Below are 21,649 nucleotides of genomic sequence, written 5' to 3' on the forward strand. Positions count from 1 at the left end.
ACAGACTCAACAAGCTCATCAGCACAGCTGGCAGAGGTGTCAGAGAGGAGGATGCTGAGGAAACTGCTCAGCATCCGGGACAACACCCCCTGCATACCACACTGACATCCTGTCAGAGTACCTTCAGCCATAGACTGAGACCACCGAGGAGCACCACAGAATCCCACCGGAGTTCTTTCCTACCTGTGGCAATGAGGCCGTATAACTCCAACCCCTTATGCAGGATGAATACATAATTGATCAGTTATTCAGTTACTGAGAGTTATGTGCAATATTGTTGAACATCTTGTGCAAATATCTTTAAAAAGAACATTGTTTACTGTTACTGTTTCAGTACTCCAGCAAAAGAATTTCCTTTGGGATAAATAAAGTTGATCTTATTGTTATTCTTAATACAGCAACCACAGGCATGTCAACTGTACAATGGGCTGCATTTATATAGCGCTTTACAATTATGCTCACATTCACCTCAATGTCAGGGTGCTGCCATACAAGGCGCTCACTACAAACCGGGAGCAATAGGGGATTAAAGGCCTTGCCCAAGGGCCCTTAGTGATTTCCAGTCAGGTGGGATTTGAACCCATGATCTTCTGGACTCAAGCCCAACACCTTAGCCACTAGACCATCACCTCCCCTAACAATCACTGTTTCTGATGCACTGTAAAACGTGAGTTAGTCCAACTCAAAATTTCCGAGGCAAAAACAAAAAAATGTTACTAAAGATTCAGTCATCAAAATGTATATAAGTAGTATAAACTGAGTAAAGCCTTGCAACAGACTGGCGTCCTGTCCAGGGTATACCCCGCCACACGCCCTGTGGCTGTTGGGATAGGCTCCTGTAAGGGAGTTGAAGATGAGTGATTGTAAACACAGTATATTTGTGCTAAATCAACATAAAGGGATAAAATAAGGCAATATCCTAACAGATTTTTGCACTGACATATGGAGACAGTGAGGTATTTATTGATCAATGATCCTCTGGTTTTTGAATAATCGGAGTCACAGACAGACAGACAGGATTACTACTATATTTATTTTGCCAATGTACCATACCATATGCCTGTCTTTCATCTGCTGGACATGTCTGAAATTTTTGCAGGGAATAGCCTCATCATCACATGCATGACCAAAATTAAGAGCATGTGTGGTTGAAGTTGCATATCATGAAATGAATTGTTTGTCTATTCCTTTCATCCTCACAGCTTGAGCCTGGTAACCAAATAACCAAGGCGACGTGCTTGTGTATATATATATATATATATATATATATATATATATATATAATATATATATATATATATGCTTGTTTTTTTTTAGTTGTGTAGCTGGACAAACACATCAGGTTTTACCGAGTGACACAAAACAAAACATATGCACAACCAGTGAGTAAATATGATTTAAAAAATAAATTGAGTCCACATGGATCTGAAGACTGTTGAGTTAGAACACCAGATTAAACATTGTGAAATAATTGTGAAACAGGCCTAGGGTTTGACACTGTGTCAAAAGTGAAAGGACTTAAATTTCGAAATATCAATGATTAAAAGCACACATATGCTCAAGAGAGAAAGGGAAGAGAGATGTTACATGCGGAGTAGTGGGGAGAGTAGGAGGAGAATGGGAGGAGGAGGAGAAGTGCAATTGTGTAAGATTTTGTTTTTGTGTGTGTAGACTGTTGGGTTACTGCCAGGGAGAGATGGTCCAGGACAATACGTGGTTTAATTCATTCATCACTGTGTGGGTGTGGGAGCGTGTGGGTTTGTGTGTCACACAGTGTTCCTGCTTGTCGAGCTCCACCAGTTAAATCAGAGGCAGTCAGTGGCTCACTGACATCCAGCTACCAAAGCTTCAACAACCTTCTGGTTCAGCAACACAGGTAAGAATTCACTCGGAAAAACGTTGTGCAGACTTCATTTTTGTACAGCTTTCTAACTTATTCTACTAAACCGTCCTACTTTTACATGTTGAAGAAGATCTGACTAAACGGTTTACTAACTCTCTGCATTTTTTTTTTTTTCAAATTGGGAATCAAAAGGAGGGCAAGGAAGAAAATGACATTTTTAATATCAACTATTGTTACCGTGTTCAGCGTGCACATCTTTTAAAGTGTGTGAGTGCAGCAGTAGAGGTGACATATCAGCTCTTACATCTCCACATGGAGAATTCCATTCATTTATTGATAAATAGTAATTTTTGCTCTCTGTAAATCCTTAATATGAGGAATTAACCCACAACATAGACAGAGAAAAGGACTATTCAAGACAGGAATACTGAAGCAAAGTGAACAAGATGAACTGAACTGGAATGTATTTTTCAGCTATGTTAGTCGAGACAGTGGAACAGCTAGGGATAATTAAAGTAAGAGGGTGACACTGGACAATACAAACAAAAAAAAAAAACAGCTCGTCCACAGACGTAAAAGCCTGATTTTTCATAGATGACAACTCATGCGGTCATAACTCAAGCCTTGTAAGAGTTGTTTTTCCAACTCGTGTTTTCTCAGCTCCGGGGGTCAGTCAAAGGAAATTTAATGCAACCTGGAGTGCAGCAAAGTGATTTAAGTGTAACTACATATCACAGAGGACAGAAAATAAGCAGGAGACAAATGACTAGTCGTCAGTTGCTATTAGATATTTTAATACGTGGTACAAAAAACTTGCAGGAAACCTTTACAGACAGGTGATTAAGCTGGATATGTTCAAAAATGATGTGAAAGCACAGTTTTGTAAACAGGAAAAATACAGACATGGTTTCTGAGGCCAATATTCCCATTAGTTCTGCTGCTGTAATCAGAGGTCATGTCTTCACTTGCGCGCATGTAAAAATTCTGCTTCTCTCTCTCTTCATAAAAAACTGGCAAAAGCACAAGGTCTGAAATGATGAGAGAGTGAAAGCGGCGGTGTGCACCTTTTTTATGTGCGTTTGAATACACTGTTTATCCTTGCGTAACCCTTGAGGGTGGGAGGACGTGTTTGAAAATGGTCCTGTGTGTCTGAGTGCACATCAACAGACAAAACACAAAACATATTCAAACAAAATTCACACACACACACACATATATATATATACAGAGAGAGAGAGAGAGAGACAGAGAGAGAGAGAATAATAAACATTAACAGTAAATTAAGAGATAACTGTTTAGTACTCATTTATTAATTGTGTTCATGTTAAGTCAGCATTAATTGATGATGATGCTGAGCATTATAAATAAATGATTGCTAAAAATGGTTAAGTCTTAATACACTGTTACATAATGCTTGTTGCTGCATTAACTGACTTAAACACCAATAATAAGTTATAAATAAACACACACATTATTTAACATTTACATTAATGGTTAATCCATGCTTACTAATGCATTTATTAATGTGAGTTGAATATAAGTATTTTTTTAATCTATAAAATTTTGTACTTTAAAATAACACATTATTAGAATGTTCACACATTCAAAGCTCATTTCAAGTCCAATGAACTGGGCAAATATGAGTTGAATTTTGTTCAAAAAGCTAAACAATATAACATCTTCAAAACAGTCAGGATGGTGCACAATGACTGGGTAGGTATTAAAGGGGTTGGGTAGGTATTGAGACAGGGACCTTCTGGTTTATGAACAACCTGTTCAACAAACTGAGAAACAGGCTATTGCTGTTCAAACATATATTTCAGCTATCTTGTTTTCAAGAATGTCTGACAACAACGGACTCTTGGAGGGTTTTTTTTTTTGGGGGGGGGGGGGTCTTTTTTACCTGATGGTATATACACAGGTGCATCTAAAAAAAATTGAATATTTTGAAGTTAAATATTTTCTCAGTTATTTCAGAAGGTGAACATTTTATAGATCCATGTTCATTAAATATTTCAAGCAATATTTTTTACTGTATATTGATAGAAACTTAACTGCAAGCGTGTATAACGGACCCCCTTCACACAATAGTGCAAATATGGTCGATTTGTGCTGAAAGTGCACATGAAGCAGGAATCGTGTGCAAAAACGTGTAATTTTTTATAGCTGCTTCCAACGCCTCGTACACCTGTTGCGACAACTATTTGCACACACCAGCAGCTGAAAGACAGAATTGCGCTGTGCGAACCCATTGAACCCTCTCACAGCAGGTGTCAGCCAAATTCCAGCTAACATGCACAAACATCTAACACCACTTGTATGGCACTTAGAAAATGTGTGGCCATTCATACTATTAACACAACAACTCTCAGCAGACAATCACTGTCGAGCTGGATGTGAAATTTGTCTAAGTGCCCCATGACTGTGAAGTTGCTGAGTGTATATGTGGCGTGCCAGAGTGTCGGCTCCCCCCGCAAGACATTCAGAGTGGCCTTTTATTGTGGACAGTCTAAGGCACACCTGTGCACTAATCATGGTGTCTAATCAGCATCTTGGTATGGCACACCTGTTGAGGTTGGGATGGATTATCTCAGCAAAGGAGAAGTGCTCACTATCACAGATTTAGACTGGTTGTGAACAATATTTGAGGGAAATGGTGATATTGTGTATGTGGAAAAAGTTTAGATCTTTAGTTCATATCATACAAAATGGGAGCAAAACCAAAAGCGTTGCGTTTATATTTTTGTTGAGTATATATATATATATATATATATATATATATATATATATGCATGTTGATTTGGCACAAGTTCTATGTCGGATGCCCTTCCTGATGTAACTCCACATTACATGGAGAAATCTGGCAGGGGTGGGGTCTGAATGGTGTGTGTGTATATAAATTTTATGTACATATACACATACTAGGGTTGGGTATCGAGAACCGTTCTTTTTGGGTATCGTTAAGAAATGATTCGATCCACTGACATCAGTAGCCTTTTTGCTTAATGATTCCCTTACTGATCCTTCAGAGTGCCCGTTGTTTTTGAGGGTGTTTGTCGGGAAAATTATCATTTCTCTACGTTGATTACAGTGGGTCTGTAATCAACTGTTTCTGCAGCGCAGCTCTGCTTTGAACCTTGAACCAATGAAGTAGTGCTCCAATCTGCTGCTTCGTTGGTCCTTTGCTTCACTCCTCTTCAGAAAGTGGGAACTTCGCTTCTTATCCCCTCTCAAAGCCATTATAAATGTCAATTTGAGTCACTTTTGGCAGATTAAAGTGACTAATTGGGACTTCTGTCTTGTTGCGAGAAAGAAACAAGAATTGCCCTCCGTTTCCGTTGCTCCAAATGCTGCGTCTCTCTAGTTAGAAAGCTAGAGTCCGCTAGGAATTAAATAACTTCAAAGCGAATCGCCATTTCAATCAAATGACACCTCTTTCCAACGTTGTAATGCAACCAATAAGCTGCAATCGATCAAAATGTTTTTTTCCTCTGAAATGAGATGTCCTGCGCTGACGTGCAGCAGCCCAAGGCTGTGGCTGCGACCTGCAGACTCCAGCAGCTGAGTTCAGCTTAGATGTATGGAGAGACATTCATGCCATTAATGTCTGAAGGAAATGCTTTCTATTTATGTCCAGTAGATCAAGGATCCAGTGACCAATTTCATATTTATTTTACTTTAAGACTCAATAAAATGGTGTTGCACATAGAAAACGTGTAAAGGCTACATGTAGTACACAAAGAATTCATGGGAGGTATCGATAAGGGAATCGTAAGGAATAGATTGATAAGTGGAATCGATAATGGTACCGATAGATAAACTTTTCTCAATACCCATCCCTAAATATGTACACATACACATGGATGCATATATTCAGTCCTTCATTTTCTGCCACTGGCAGCAGACCAAGCAGCCCATCCCACCACTACCCTATCCTCGGTCAAGCCCTGGAACTCTTCCCAGAGACCCCAAGGTGTGCCCAAGCCAGCTGGAAAAAAAAAAAAATCTCTCCAGCGTTTTGTGGGTCTTCCCCCGGGCCTCCATCTAGTTGGACATGCCTGGAAGGCCTCCTTAGAGAGACGACTAGGGGGCATTCTCACCAGATGCCGGAACTACCTCAGCTGGCTTCTTTTAATGCAAAGAAGCAGTGGCTGTACTCCGAGTCCCTCCCAGATAGTCCACCCTGTCCAGGAGTGTACACCCAGATACCCATCTCAATTCCATTGATTGTGTCCGCAATGTTATTCTTTCAGTCATTAGCCAAATTTCATGACCATAGGTGAGGATAGGAGCATAAATCGACTGATAAATTGCGAGCCTTGCCTTCTGGTTTAGCGCTTCTTCACCACAACAGCAGCACAGTACAGTACGGTACAGCATCCATTAAACATCAGATGCTGCCCCAATCCATCTATCGCTCTCATGCTCCAACTTACCCGTACTTGTGAACAAGATCCCGAGATACTTAAACTCCTCCACTTCAGGCAATAATTCTCCCCAGACCCGGGGGGGGGAATCCATCATTTTCAAACAGAGGGCCATGGTCTCAGATTTGGAGGTGCTGATTCTCATCCCAGTTGCATCATACTCTGCTATAAACCTGCTCAGTACATATGCGTGTGTGTGTTGTGTCTGTGTGTGTGGTGTGTGTGTGTGTGTTGTGTGTGTGTGTGTGTGTGTGTGTGTGTGTGTGTGGTGTGTGTGTGTGTATGTATTAGGGTTGACCAATTATAGGTCAGCCTGTGGCACCGCTGAGGTGGTACGGAAGTCCAGGTTGGTTTTATAGCAGTCTTCAGTCCATTTGTATTGTTGGGTCTGGTGTCTCTCTTCTTCTGGTGTCTCTCATCTTCCACTTGACAATACCTCATAGATTCTCAACTGGGTTCAGGTCAAGTGAGTTGTTTGGCTACTCAAGTACAGTAATATCACAGTCAGCAAACCAAATTAAATTAAAATTGACACATTCTATTAACTTTTCCATTAAAATAACCTTCACTGCATGACACAAAAAAGGATGATATGGCCAAAATTCTTAACTGTAATGTGAGGTACCTTTTTGTTTGATTCAGTATTTAGCACTGCCACCAGACTCATACACATTTGCGATCACCGTGGTCCATACGTAAATATGTATATATGGATGTACGTTAGCAAGATAAGTTGGCCTGATTCTTTTACAGTAGGATCCATTAATGAGCAAGGTCAGATGACAAGGTCAAATTTCTGTCACTACACTAACACATTGTTGATGACTACTTAAAAGCCCATGTAACTTTTTACAGTGCATCCAAAAAGTATTCACAGCACTGCAGTTTTTCCATATTTTAATGTTACAGTCTGATTCCAACATGGATGAAATTTATTTTTATTCCTCAAAATTCTACAAACAATACCCCATAATGACAATGTGAAAAAAAACTTCAGATTTTTGCAAATTTATTTAAAAATGTCTACATATCCACAGTTGACAGTGCATGTCAGAGTACAAACCAAGCATGAAGTAAAAGGAAATGTCCTGATTGTCAGGATGGCTCAAGGCACAAATTTGGTTAAAGGTACAGAACATTCTGTTGCTTTGAAGGTGCCAATGAGCACAGTGGTCTCAATCATCTGTACACTGAAGAATTTCAGATACACCAGGACTCTTCCTAGAGCTGGCCGCCCATCTAATCTGAGTGATTGGGGAGAAGGGCCTTAGTCAGAGACCTGACCAAGAACCGGATGGTCACTCTGGCAGAGCTCCAACATTTCTCTTTGGAGAGAGGAGAATGTTCCAGAAGGACAACCATCTCTGCAGCAAACCACCAATCAGGCCTGTATGGTAGAATGGCCAGACGGAAGCTATTCCTCAGTAAAAAGCACATGGCAGCTTGCCTGGAGTTTGCCAAAAGGTACCTGAAGGACTCCCAGACCATGAGAAACAAAATTCTCTGGTCTGATGAGACAAAGATTGAACTAACTGATGTGAATACCAGGTGTCATATTTGGAGGAAATATTTGGAGGTGTCATATTTGGAGGAAACCAGGCACCATCCCCACAGTGAAGCATAGTGGTGGGCAGCATCAAGCTGTGGGGATGTTTTTCAGTGGCAGGAACTGGGAGACTAGTCAGGATTGAGGGAAAGATGAATACAGCAATATACAGAGACATCCTGGATGAAAACCTGCCCCAGAGTGCTCTTGACCTCAGACTGGGGCAATGGTTCTTCTTTCAGCAGGACAATGACCCTAAGCAAACAGCCAAGATATCAAAGGATTGGCTTCAGAATGGCTGTGCATCGACGTTCCCCATCCAACCTGATGGAGCTTCGGAGATGCTGCAAAGAGGAATGGGTAAAAGTGCGCAAAGATAGGTGCACCAAGCTTGTGGCATCATATCAAGAAGACGTGAGGCTGTAACTGCTGCCAAAGATTGCATCAACAAAGTACTGAGCAAAGGGTGTGAATACGTATGGACATGTAATTTCTTAGTTTTTTTATTATTATTATTTAATAATGTACAAAATGAAAAAAAAAATCTTTTTCATGCCGTTCATTTATGCGGTTTCGTGAGGAGAATTTTGAAGAGAAAAAAAAGAATTTACTCCATTTTGGAATAAGGCTGTAACATAACAAAATGTGGAAAAAGTGAACCTCTGTGAATACTTCTGGATGCACTGTACCTATATGCCTACTACTTTGGAAGTATATGATATGCTGTGCTCTGTGAGCAACTTTTAATCTAATTGTTTTCGTGTCCGTGTGACCAGTTTATAATTCAAATGCATTGTACCATTTAATACCATTATGCCATACACTTTAGAGTTACTGCACTAGATGAGTATTAGAGCTGCACCCAGCTGTCAATAACACATACCATCCAATCCAGAGACAGCCCCAGAGATGCAAGTGATTGGGGCATGTTCTTTGGTAAAGTTTCCATCTGCAGGCGTTTATTCATGAAATGCCACTGCTTGTTGATATAATGGGTGGCATGGCATGTGTGGCCAGACTTCATGCTTAGCTTTGGCTGCACAGCCACTGAACTCTCGTTGCTACTGCTCTAGTCCTATCCTGCACCCAATGTAAACCTGGTGCAGCACCATGCCACATATAAAATCCAGTTCCAGGATCCTGATAGTTGGAGTCAATCGCTGTCATGACATTTTCTATTTTTACAGTACAGAAAATGCAACCACAATCATCTGTTGATTAGAGATAATCTCAGTGTGGAGTCAGTCTGCTTGGAAGACGTGGTCAGTCCAGCAGTTTGTCTAGTAACCCAAGGATGGAACTGTATATGAGTGTAAACGTGTCTTTGAGCAAGACACAGACTCCACAAATTTGCTCATCCACTGGGGTATGCTAAATCATCAACATCACACAAGCGTGGGTTGAAGACAGTGTAGTAATGTAACGAAGTTGAAATACTTTGCTACTGTACATAAGTACAAGTTTAAAAGGCAGGGGGAACAAAAAGTTGAATCTGCGCCCCTGCTGAGAAAGAGGAGACTGGAGGATGAAACAGAGGCCATCTGCACTTTGGGCTCCAAACCCGCACATGCCGATGCGCGCACACATACACGGATCAGCTCCCGCAGGAATTAACACACATTCTTAACACACAAGTACACAAAACTGGCCAGCATGGCTGTTTTGTTCATTTATTTTATTGACATTTCCACTGAGATGCAGTGCGTAAAAGCAGCGCCACGTTTTGGATTCGAGAGCGCAAAGACCGCCCTTTGTTGCCCTGTGGTGATGACGCCTGAAATTTTTTTCCCTTAAATTTGGCACAACTGTGTAGCTATAAATGACTGTTCTGGTTCACAAGAGCCTGGCTGTTGTGTTTAACAGAAAAGTCGTGTGGGTCTTCGGAAAAAAGAACGGCAACTTTATTTACAGCTACATACGTTGCTCACTCATCCTGTCACCAACACTAATTGCTCCGCCAGAGGCGGATCCAGCCTTATATAGGGGCTGAGAACCCTTCCTCGTTTCTCCAGACACCACTTTCTGTTCTTGTCGCAATTTCACTCTCCACTCGTCTTTGATTTTACTTTTACGCAGTACTTTTACTTAAAGTATATAAGAAATTTACTTTTGATACTTAAGTACAGCAAATTTCAGATACTTTAAGACTTTTACTCAAGTAATATTTTTAAAGGAGACTACTACTTTCACCAAAGTAATTTTTGTTAAGATACTTGTACTTTCTCTCAAGTATCACTCTGAGGTACTTTATACAAGACTGGCTGAAGATACAAAGGAAGGTCTGCTTGGCATTTGCTTGTTCTCTAATGTGATTATCTGTTGTGTGTAAACCCATTACTCTTGCCTGACTATGCAAATATTTGGCATAAAATGTATGTATAGCAAACAACTCATTGTGAAATACTGGCGTTGTGGAGTTCTTAAATCATGATTCAATGAAAAACTGAAAATGGGACCAAAAAAAATGGATTTTTGGGGCCTTTTGAAACCACTATACAGGAGGACCCATTTTAATAAGAAATGTATTATAGATAAAAGAGCACAAGAAAAGATCAAATGCTGATCATCGGATAGAAAGACACATATATCTTCAGCAGTCGTATAGCATACAGTCATTTAAGTGCAGCAAGTGAAAGCCTGCATGCTTCATTAGGCCTGCCTTCATTAACATTTGATTTGTTCACAGACATGCAGTCTTACTTGTGGAATGATGCTGTTATGCATATTGGCACGTTATCAGCCGTAGGATGGCAGTTAAAGCGAAATTTATGACAACGATGAAACACGGTGCTGCTGAATATCCTGTTAACTGTGCTAAACTGAAATGAGATCTGAAAAAAAAAAAAAAGAATAACGAGGATGATCTAGATGTAGGAGATGCAGGAGGCTGAGGTCTTGTGTTCTTAGTAAGATGACCCTGGCTTCATAATGGGCAGATGTAAATCATTAACTCCATCAAACACACATTTTAGTGGCTCTTTCTGTGGGCAGCCAGATGGTGGTGCTCAAGTCTGGTGCCGGAATCAGATAGCTCTGTTGATGGGAAACATGCTTCATGCTCCTCCGGCTCTGTGAGTTCAAGCAGAGATTTTAAGTTGGATTATCATGTTAAGAAATTCCCATGATCCCAAGACCGACCTGCATTTACATATCCCAAAATAAGATGTTGCTACTGCAGAACAGGAGTCAGGCTGAAATTCCCATAAACATCCTCTTAACGCTAATTTTACACTCATTGTGAGCAGTGTTGTGGTTCTACAAACCCCACAGGGTGTTGTGGTCCTTTGTCTTGTCCAAAAGGATGCACCTTGTGAAGTAATTATTTACCTTCCTGTCAGCAGTCACCGAGGGTTTATGGCAGCCATTCAGTAATGTTCTCGCTCACTCATAGCTTTAGCGCACTGGATGTGGTTACAGTAAATCACCTGCTTCTGACTTGCATCCTATCTGCCACTGAAGCTTTATTATGGGTCTCACTTAAATATCTACTATATAGGTGGCAATAACTTCCCGATTTGTTTGTATTCCCCCCCTGCAATTTCACCTCACCTTATGTGCATTTTCCTGGTGGAAAGGTACTAGGAGTTAAAATACCAAGGCTTCCAGGAATTGTTAAAGGCACACAGTGTAGATTTTCACCCATTCGTCCATTTCTGGCCATCAAAAGCACAGTGAGGATTAAGAGATTCCCCTAAATCTTGACAGTGTGAAATCAATACACGTTTTCTCGCTCTCTACCTTTACAGTGCAAATTTACATCCACCAACTGTTATAGCCATTGAGGAAAAAAACGCGCCCGTAAATCCGAGCAACGACATCTGTGCCTGTGCTTTACACCGCCGATTGCACTGTGTCTGTGCAGGAAACGCTCACAGATATTTCATGACTCTGTTGCCCTTGGCACCTCGCATATCTTCCACTCTCAAGAATCCCCACATGTGCAGCCGATATGGATGTTTCTTTAAGAATTCACCAAATACAACCTGATAGAGCATGAAGAGGTCAGGGTTGGAAAAAAAAAACTGTTCTACTGGAGGAGCTCAGGCAATAAGACAGAAATACAGATGACATACGGTCATGACTGTTTTTCAAAGTTGGGAGATAAACAGTAGCATCAGTAAGTGAAAATCATCAGTAAGCACTTGATTCATTTGAAAGCTTTGCTTCTATACACAGGGATGGATCGGTGGGGGGGGGTACACCCTCCCGCCACCACCAGCAACCCCCCCAAAAAAACCTGTTGCAGACAGAAAAAAATTATATCAAGAAAAAAGAAATTGAAGGGGGAAAGGAGAAAGAAAATAAACAATAACTTTATTAAGTTTGATAACCTAATTTCTTAGTCATTATCTTCCAGTAAAAAGCTGGAGTACATCTCACTGCGTCAACAATATGAAATAATGTTTTCCACTGTATCACCTGCCCGCAGAAGTAGGATAAATGTGTATGACCTGCATTGATACCATTATAGAATAATACTATTATAGATTAAAGATGAAAGATATGGTTTGTAATAAAATATTTTACGTTACAAATTTAACATTTTTATGTTAGCTGCTTAGTACTGCATAATTTTTTTTTTAAATATCGGTGATAGCATTATGCTGTCATTCCGTGAATATGCAGAATTCGCTCAGTGGATTGCTCAATTTGTGATGAAACTGACACCCGCCCCCCAATTAAATATTTCTGGATCCACTACTGTATATACACAGGCATCTGCAAAAGTACGGTGTATAATTTGGATGAGTGTTAGACTTTTACAATTATAGGGTAAATAGATCAAATCAAGTTTGAAGTATTTAAACTTTCCTACTCGAATAAACATCAAAGTGATTTTTTTTCTATTTCTTGAAGGAAACCAATCATTTATCATTTCAGTAGCTTCACTTCAAAATTAAAAACAACTAAACTTAAAGACACTGTATGCATGACATATGACTATTCTGTAATAAAATTATTCTACACGTTATTCATCAGCAATGAATTTGCACATATGTAAGACCACCAAAAAGAAACTGTATAATTTAGTCACCTGAAAAATGCATATTTAAAAAGGTGTAAAGCTGTCATATATATAGCTATATAGCTATATATACGAGGTCTATTAGAAAAGTATCTGACCTTATTATTTTTTTGAAAAACCATATGGATTTGAATCACGTGTGATTACATCAGACATGCTTGAACCCTCGTGGGCATGCGAGAGTTTTTTTACGCCTGTCGGTTACGTCATTCGCCTGTGGGCAGTCTTTGAGTGAGGAGTGGCCCACCCTCTCGTCGATTTTTTCATTGTTTAGGAATGGCTCAGAGACTGCTGCTTTGTTTGATCAAAATTTTTTCAAAACTGTAAGGCACAACTGAGTGGACACCATTCGATAAATTCAGCTGGTTTTCGGTAAAAATTTTAACGGCTGATGAGAGATTTTGGTCTGGTAGTGTCGCTGTAAGGACAGCCCACGGCGCCTGACGGCGATCTGCGCTTCGAGGCGGCAGCGTCTCGCTGTTTCAAGTTGAAAACTTCCACATTTCAGGCTCTGTTGATCCAGGAAGTCGTCAGAGAACAGAGAACTTTCAGAAGAGGTCGGCATGAGGAGTTTATTCGGACATTCCATTGTTAACGGACATTTTGTAATGAAAGAACGTGCGGGCAGAGTCGCATGTCGGGCCGGACCCGACCGCGGGGGGGTCGCGACAGGAAAAACACCTCCGTTGGAAATCTTAACGGGCAAGTTGGAACATGCCCAAGCTGTTAAACAATTTTTCAGTTACTCACTTGTTGAAAGCCATCAAAAGCCGCCTGAACTTTACAAATGATTTTCAACACAGAGGTGTTTTTCCTGTCGCGGCGCACAAAGATTCGCCGAGTCGTCACGGAAACGACTCTGCGAATTTGCGCGCACGTCTTTCATTACAAAATGTCCTTAAACAGTGGAATGTCCGCATAAAGTCCTCATGCCGGCCTCTTCTGAATCTTCTCTGTTCTCTTACGACGTCCTGGGTGAATTAGTCTTAATTAGGATGTTTCCAGGTCGAAACAGGCCGACGACGGTGCCTGGAAGCGCTGCACGACGTCCCGCTGCGTGGGAAGTCCTTACACAACAGAAACACCCATATATCTCATCAGCCGTTAAACTTTTCACCGAAAACATCTTAATTCTCGAATAGTGTCCACTCGGATATTCCTCAAAGGTCCAGAAAAAAATTTTTGATAAGCAACGCGCGCCGTCCAAGCAGCGTGTGAAACAAAGGAATTCAGCCGAGAGGGGGGACCACATCTCACTCAAGGCCCTGCCCAGAGGGAAATGACGTCACGACCACGTGAAAAAAACTCACGCATGCGCACGAGGGTCAAGCATGATTGGTGTAATCGCACGTCATTCAATCCATATAGTTAAAAAAAATAAATAAAAGGGTCGGTTTATTATCTAACAGACCTCGTTATATATAGGCTTTACGTGCACTAAATCTACAATTTGGGCTGTTACTCCCAATTATATTAATGATTCTTTAATTGATTTTGTGATTTTTAGTCATGGATTGGTCTGTAAAATGTCAGAAAGAGGGCAGCACAGTGGCTTAGTGGTTAGCACTGTAGCCTCACAGCAAGAAGGTCATGGGTTTGATTCCCACCTGGGGCCTTTCTGTGTGGAGTTTGCATGCTTTCTCCATGTTCACGTGGGCTCCCTCCAGGTTCTCTCGCTTCCTCCCACATCCAAAGACATGCAATTTAGGTGAAATGAAAACTTTAAATTGACAGTAGGTCTGTGTGTGGGTGTTAATGGGTTTGCCTGTCTGTATGTGGCCCTGCGACAGACTGGCTTCCTGTCCAAGGTATACCCTGCCTCACACCCTGTGACTGCTTTTGCCCTGTGATTACTGGGATAGGCTTCTGATAGTGAATAAAGTTAACAGTTAAAACCATTTGTAAAGCCTGTAATCATACATTTTGTTCCTGCCTGTTACATGTTTTGTAGCAGACAGACAGCTATGAGAGGTAGAGCTCAATCTTCTGCCAGCAGAGGAGAGCTGGCTACCAGAGAGAAAGTTATTGGCACCAACAACCATGCCATGTTCAAAATCCCCTTTCTTCCCCTGATGTTCAGTTTGAATTTCAGCAAGTTGTCTTCACCATGTCCAGATGCTTAAATGCATTGAGTTTCTGTTCAATGTGATTGGCTGATTAGCTATTTGTGTTAACAAGCAATTAAACAGATGTGCCTAATAAAGTGGTCGGTGAGTGTTTATTTTATATACAGTGCATCCATAAGGGCCCCTTCACACATAGTACGAATGTGGTCAAATTGAGCATGAAGTGCGTACGTGTAAAATCGTAGCTGCATCCTATTTGAGCACACCAGCGGCTGAAAGACAGAGTGTGCCTTCTGAGAGCCCATTCAATCCCTCTCACAGCAGGTGTCGGGCAAATTCCAGCTGACACACATGAACATCTAACACCGCTCGCTTGGCACTAAGAAAATGTGTGGCCATTTCGCGCTATCATCATGAAAACAGTCAGCAAACAATCACTTTCGAGCTGGATGTGAAATTTGTTAAGTGCCCCCCACAAGTGTGGCTTTGCAAACAGACACAGTGACATGTTGTGTGTGCAATGAACTGACAGGGGGTGTGTCCACCAACGGGAGCAGCAGTGGAGATCTGTGGTCCCGACGGGAGCAGCAGTGGAGATCTGTGGTCCCGGATGTCCCAGCTGGATAACACGTACCGTATTTGGACGAACATGAACTCACAACTGTCCACTGTGATGCGCGTGTGTCTGCTTGCTGTTCTCATGTGGACATACATAAAAACATATATTACTGTCGCAATGGGCTGCAGCGAGCACATGCACCGCACACTCACTGACAGACTACCCCAGTTGAAATGGGCCGTCAGATCGTAACACGCAGCGGGCGACATGAGCTCTGTTCCACATGACGCGGTGTCTGTCCTGCGGTGCGCCGTCCACAAGACATGTGTGTCGAGCAGGACACGCCGCCAGCATATGTGGACATGATAAGAGCACCCTGCTTCATCATTCATGTCATTTCAAGACCATGGGTCATCTACAGAGGAACAGGTGGTTCATACTTGTATTGCACACTTGATAAGAGGGATTCAATAAAATGCAGTGTTTTTATTTGGTATGTGGTTGTATTTTTTTAATACATCCATGTCCTTCTTGAAATCAGACATTTTCCCGTGCCTTTCACAGGACAGCAATGGCAATTCAGTGGTAACGTTTCTGGCTGGCAATCAGAGCTTTTGGAAATTGCAGGTTTGAATCCCATGTATTTTTTTTTTTATTTTCACAGCAGCTGCGCGATGTATTTACACATGCTGCAGCTGCTCGCACTGTGTTCCCGTGTGCACAAAACCATCACAGCAGCATCGTTCACGCCTGCCTGTCGGCTCGATGTTTTCATGGTTCGCTCATACGAGCTGTTCCGCCCTGATTTGTACTTCTTCGTGCTTCACTATTTACACATTTTTTTATGTTACAGCCTTATTCCACAGTGGAGTAGATTTATTTTTCCCCTCAACGTTTGACTCACAAGACCCCATAATGACAGCATGAAAAAAAGGTTTTTGACATTTTGAAAATTATTAAAAATTAAAAAGAAGGAAGAAATCACATGTACATGTTCATATATACGGATTCCACCATTTGCTCAATGCCTTGTTGATGGACCTTTGGCAGCGATTACAGCCTCAAGTCTTTTTGAATATGATGCCACAAGCTTGGTGCACCTATCTTTGGGCAGTTTTACCCATTCCTCTTTGCAATACCTCTCAAGCTCCATAGGTTGGATGGGGAGCATCCGTACACAGCCATTGTCAAATCTCTCCAGAGATGTTCAGTTGGATTCAGGTCTAGGCTCTGGCTGGGCTGCTCAAGGACATTCACAGAGTTGTCCTTTGATATCCAGGCAGGGTGCCATGCTATGATACAGGCCTGATTGGTGGATTGCTGCCAAGATGGTTGTCCTTCTAGAAGGTTCTCCTCTCTCCACAGAGAAATGCTGGACCTCTGACAGAGTGACCATCGGGCTCTTGGTCACCTCACTGACTAAGTCCCTTCTCCACCAACCGCTCAGTTTAGACAGGCGGCCAGCTCTAGGAGATTTGTGCCTTGACACAATCCTGTCTCAGATGTCTACAGAGAATTCCTTTGACTTCATGCTTGGTTTGTGCTCTGACATGCACTGTCAACTGTGGGACCTTATATCTAGACAGGTGTGTGCCTTTCCAAATCATGTCCAATCAACTGAATTACCCTAGGTGGACTCCAAATAAGCTGTAGAAGCATCTCAAGGATGGTCAGTTGGAACAGGATGCACCTGAGCTCAATTTTGAGTTCCATGGCAAAGGATGTGAATACTTACTGTATGTACATGTGATTGTATTTTTTAATAAATTTGCACATATCTCAAAAAAATTGCCACATTGTTATTATGGGGTACTGTGTATAGAATTTTGAGGAAATCCATTTTGGTGTAAGGCTGTAACAACAAATTGTGAAAAAAGTGAAGTGCTCCGAATGCTTTCTGGATGCAATATATATACACGCGGTGGGCCAATAAAATGTTACCACTTTTTAAATTTGTACAATTAGAGAGTGTACTACAACAACCCACCAACATCCGTCAGGAAATTCGGAGAATCCCTCTTGAGATGTGTGGCAATGTCATCACAAACTTCAATGTGCGTGTTGCAGCTGTAATCCAAAGAAGAGGAGCGTGGATTGAACATGTCATCAATTATTGAACTGTGTGGAAAACAAGAGACAAAGTGGGAAACCTTTGGTATCAAATGTTAATTTGATGCTTCTGTTACAAGTCTGTAAATAAAATTTTCAAATAAGCTCTCATTTCAAAAACTTGTGTACGATCAAAAAGGGGTAACATTCTATTGGCCCACCCTGTGTGTGTGTATATATATATATATATATATATATATATATATATATATATATATATATTCTGGCACAACACCTGTGTAATTTAATCCAACTGGCTGAGGGGATGTGACCATTTTCAGCACTTGTAAATAAATGAACCTGGTATGCGTAATCTACATCTAGACTGTATAATTATAAACTGTGTGCATCATACTTTCAAAACTGCCCATAAAAAAGTTGCGTTACCATATTTATAGGCCATCTTCCCAATTTAAAGACATTTTTCCCACTGCTTTTATTGCAACCACCATCTTGTTGTCATTTCTTATAATTAGGAGCAGAAACTATCTTCACAGCTATTGTAATAGTATACATGAAGCTTATGCTAATATTACTACATCAGCTGCACTAATGGTACTTACTAAGCCATCCTATTAAACATAAAGACTCTGAACTATGTGGAGATTTTGTTTTTTTTATTCCCATTTCACATTCTGCTTGCACAAATGAAGCGCAAACTAGCTTGAGGCAAATTTTCCACAGCACGCAGGTTTGATTTTCTCACAGAGCGAAGTTTCCACAGAGCTGAATCCCTGCTGTCCTGTTTGTTTAGGTGTGTGCTGATTAGAAGTTCTCATGCTGGGTGCAATGTATCTGAGCACACCAAGGGTTTGAGACGTGACATATCTTTTGCAGGGACTGTAGTCTCAACCCCTCCTCTCGTTATCCAACCCTCCCAACAACCTCCGTGTTTAATGACGTTGTTATCCAAGCTCGTGCTTTGCCATGCAGCCTTCATTAACGCAGGTCGTAACGCGCGGCATAAATGTTCCCCTTCCGGGTGCTGACAGTCCACCCAGATGGACGGACTATTTGATAAACACTGTACAGTTTTTACGGTTGCTTTTCATTAGCGGAGAGACCATTTAAAGGAGAAGGCAGAATGCAGACTGTCTGAATAATGATGTTTCAAAGGGCATTTTTGGAATATTGAATAACATACAACATCTGGTTTTCATGGCCTCTTGTTTTGCAGAAATAACAAAGCAGGATGACTTTAATGTGCAGGTCTTTAATGAGCTGGTGTAGGGTGAGCACTTTCATGGGTGCTCGTGTGGATTAGCGTTTATGGACCATGCCAGGAGTAATGACGGCTCTTCCCCGAGACTGACTGTGACATTTTTGTTGTGTTTCTTTTATAGGACTCACTGAGGCTCTCGCCCAAGGCCCGTATCAGTCACTACAGACGCACCCCGCCGACAGGGCCCCTGTTTTAAAGTCCTGGGATCTGCCACAAAAAGGGGGGGAAATGCAGAATCAAACAGCAAGTTCTATAAAGCTGAAGTGTGGCCTGTCTGGCAGCCACGAGTTCATCTTCATCTTGATTCCCATCGTCTACGGTTGCAATTTTGTGATTGGAGTCATCGGCAACAGCATGGTTGTGGCCGTCATCTACTGCTACATGAAGCTCAAGACAGTGGCCAACATTTTCGTGTTCAATCTGGCCATTTCTGACCTCACTTTTCTCATCACTCTGCCCATGTGGGCTACCTTTGTTGCCACAGGCTATCGGTGGTCCTTCGGAGGGTTCCTGTGCAAAACCTGTGCGGGGATGACCATTTTTAACCTGTACACCAGCATCTTCTTCCTGACGGCACTCAGCATTGACCGGTATCTAGCGATAGTTCACCCAATGCGATCACGCAGGTTTCGCACAGTGTTGTACGCACGTAATACGTGCGTGGTGATCTGGATGTTTGCTTTCCTGGTCAGTTTGCCCACAGTGCTGACCAGGGATGTCTACTACATAGAAAACTCAAACAAAACAGTGTGTGGCGTTCTGCACTCGGTGGAAAAAAATAACACGTCATTTGAGAGCGTCCTGCTATCAATCAGCTTGATGAAAAGTCTGTTGGGCTTCTTGGTGCCGTTCCTCATCATCATCACCTGCTATTGTCTCATTGTGCAAACACTGCTGGGAGCAAGGCGCATCCAGAAAAGCTCCCGTTCCCGTGATGACGAAGTACTGCGCATGCTAGCAGCAGCCGTCCTGGCTTTCTTCTTATGCTGGGTGCCCCATCAGGTGTTTCACTTTATGCATATGCTGATCCAGCTGTCGGTCCTGCAGAACTGTGACATTATGGAAATCGTTGACACTGCCACGCCCTTCACCATATGCATTGCCTATTTCAACAGTTGTGTCAATCCCATTGTGTACGGCTTTGTCGGGCACAACTTTCGCAAAAACTTGCTGCGCCTGTTGCGCTGCTCACCAAGTGGACCCACTGGGCCCCACCCCAGCATCAGTTCCAAGATGAGTGCTCTCTCCTTCCGCGCCTCAGAGGCACTGAGTCTTACAGCTAAAAGCAAGACTTCCTCGGATGTTAAGTGAAGGGTAAAAATGAATTCTCCTGATTCTTTGATGAGCAGTTATGGGGCCAAGAATGAAGCATTCCATGTTTTTACAACCCCAACTGTTACTAAGCACTGAACCATGCAGACTGACTGTAATTTTAAATTTTTTGTTTGTGCTGTGTCCACCTGTGGTCAATCTGTCACTACATTGTGAAATGCTGATTTTTAAAATTATTTGTAAAACCTCACACGAAGTGAGCCTGCAAGCTGCTTCAGTTTAGAAATGCTTTTCAGTGCTATTTTTTAGCATTCACCATGCCCCATGTCCACCCGTAGAATTAGCCAGGCTTACCTGTATACTCTTGATTTCACTCACAGCCTTGAAGCCAAATTTTCTATATATATATATATATATATATATATATATATATATATATATATATATATACACACACACACACATGAGGGGATGTGAAAAAGTTTTGAACCTCCGATTTTTCCCAGTCAGATATTACAATGCATCACACCTGATCTACATCAATGCCTTAGCTACTTATTTCATGTAGGATCATATTACTAACTTCAATTGTTGAGTCATAACACTGTGTGGAAGAGACATACCCTCTAGTGTCAGTCATGGCATTCTGCTTCACCAGGACAATGCACCAATCCACACCAGCCAGATTGCCATGGACGCTGTGCGCGAGTGTGGCTATGAACTTCTTCCTCACCCACCCTATTCTCCAGATCTGGCCTCTAGCAACTTCCACCTCTTTCCCAGGCTGAAAAAATACCTTTTGGCCCAGAGATTTGAGGATGACGATGAGCTGACTGCTGCAGCAGAGGGCTGGTTAGGAGACCAAGATGTTGAGTTCTACCGATCGGGTATCAGTGACTGGCAAACTAGATGGAATAAGTGTATGGATTTGGAAGGGGACTGTTGAAAAATAAAACATTATAAGTCCAAATATCTTGCTCTTTATGTTTTAGGCTCATAACTTTTTGATATCCCCTCGTGTGTTTATATATATATATATATATATATATATATATATATATATATATATATACACACACACACACACACAAAGTAAACTTGTTAAAGTATGTACTTATGCGTATTTGATCTTTGATGTGTTCTCACAAGACAGAAACACTAACATTGCCACATAAAAATAAAATCAACATGTCCAATTGCGGTAGACAGTGTACTGGATAAATGTGCCTGTTTGAACTTTACGTTCAGGCTCCCAATTTCATAATACTGTCATACTGGTGTTCTGTCGAGATGAGGTGCGTCGTCGAGATGAGGTGTGTGGCACCTCATCTGGACAGATAAGTCTGTCCAGATGAGGTGCGTCGTCGAGATAAGGTTCCTCGTGTAACTGCACGTGTGTGCACTGAAAAATATAAATATACATACATTTATGCTCCTAACGTAAAATACAGAAAATGTTTTACTTACTAGGCTATAAATACACTGAATACAATTAATAAAAAAAAACTGACAGAAGAAAACAAAACAAAAAAAAACAAAATGCGCATTCGCAGTTGCACGTCGAGCGAGATACTCGTAC

General features: G+C 41.5%; 1 protein-coding gene across 1 annotated transcript; it reads left to right on the forward strand.

Annotated features, from left to right (window-relative positions):
- Positions 1 to 1,636: 1,636 nt before the first annotated feature.
- Positions 1,637 to 20,146, forward strand: agtr1b (angiotensin II receptor, type 1b). The gene is made up of 2 exons (XM_034168706.1): positions 1,637 to 1,876; positions 18,920 to 20,146. The coding sequence occupies exon 2, from the start codon at positions 19,027 to 19,029 to the stop codon at positions 20,107 to 20,109; it is 1,083 nt and encodes a 360-aa protein (XP_034024597.1). The 5' UTR covers positions 1,637 to 1,876; positions 18,920 to 19,026; the 3' UTR covers positions 20,110 to 20,146.
- Positions 20,147 to 21,649: the final 1,503 nt, after the last annotated feature.

Source organism: Thalassophryne amazonica, chromosome 1 (genome assembly GCF_902500255.1).
Source record: "Thalassophryne amazonica chromosome 1, fThaAma1.1, whole genome shotgun sequence".
In the NCBI taxonomy this organism is placed as follows: domain Eukaryota; kingdom Metazoa; phylum Chordata; class Actinopteri; order Batrachoidiformes; family Batrachoididae; genus Thalassophryne; species Thalassophryne amazonica.

Coding starts and splice junctions, on each gene's coding strand:
- agtr1b (XM_034168706.1), top strand. CDS start 19,027: ATGCAGAATCAAACAGCAAGTTCTATAAAGCTGAAGTGTGGCCTGTCT.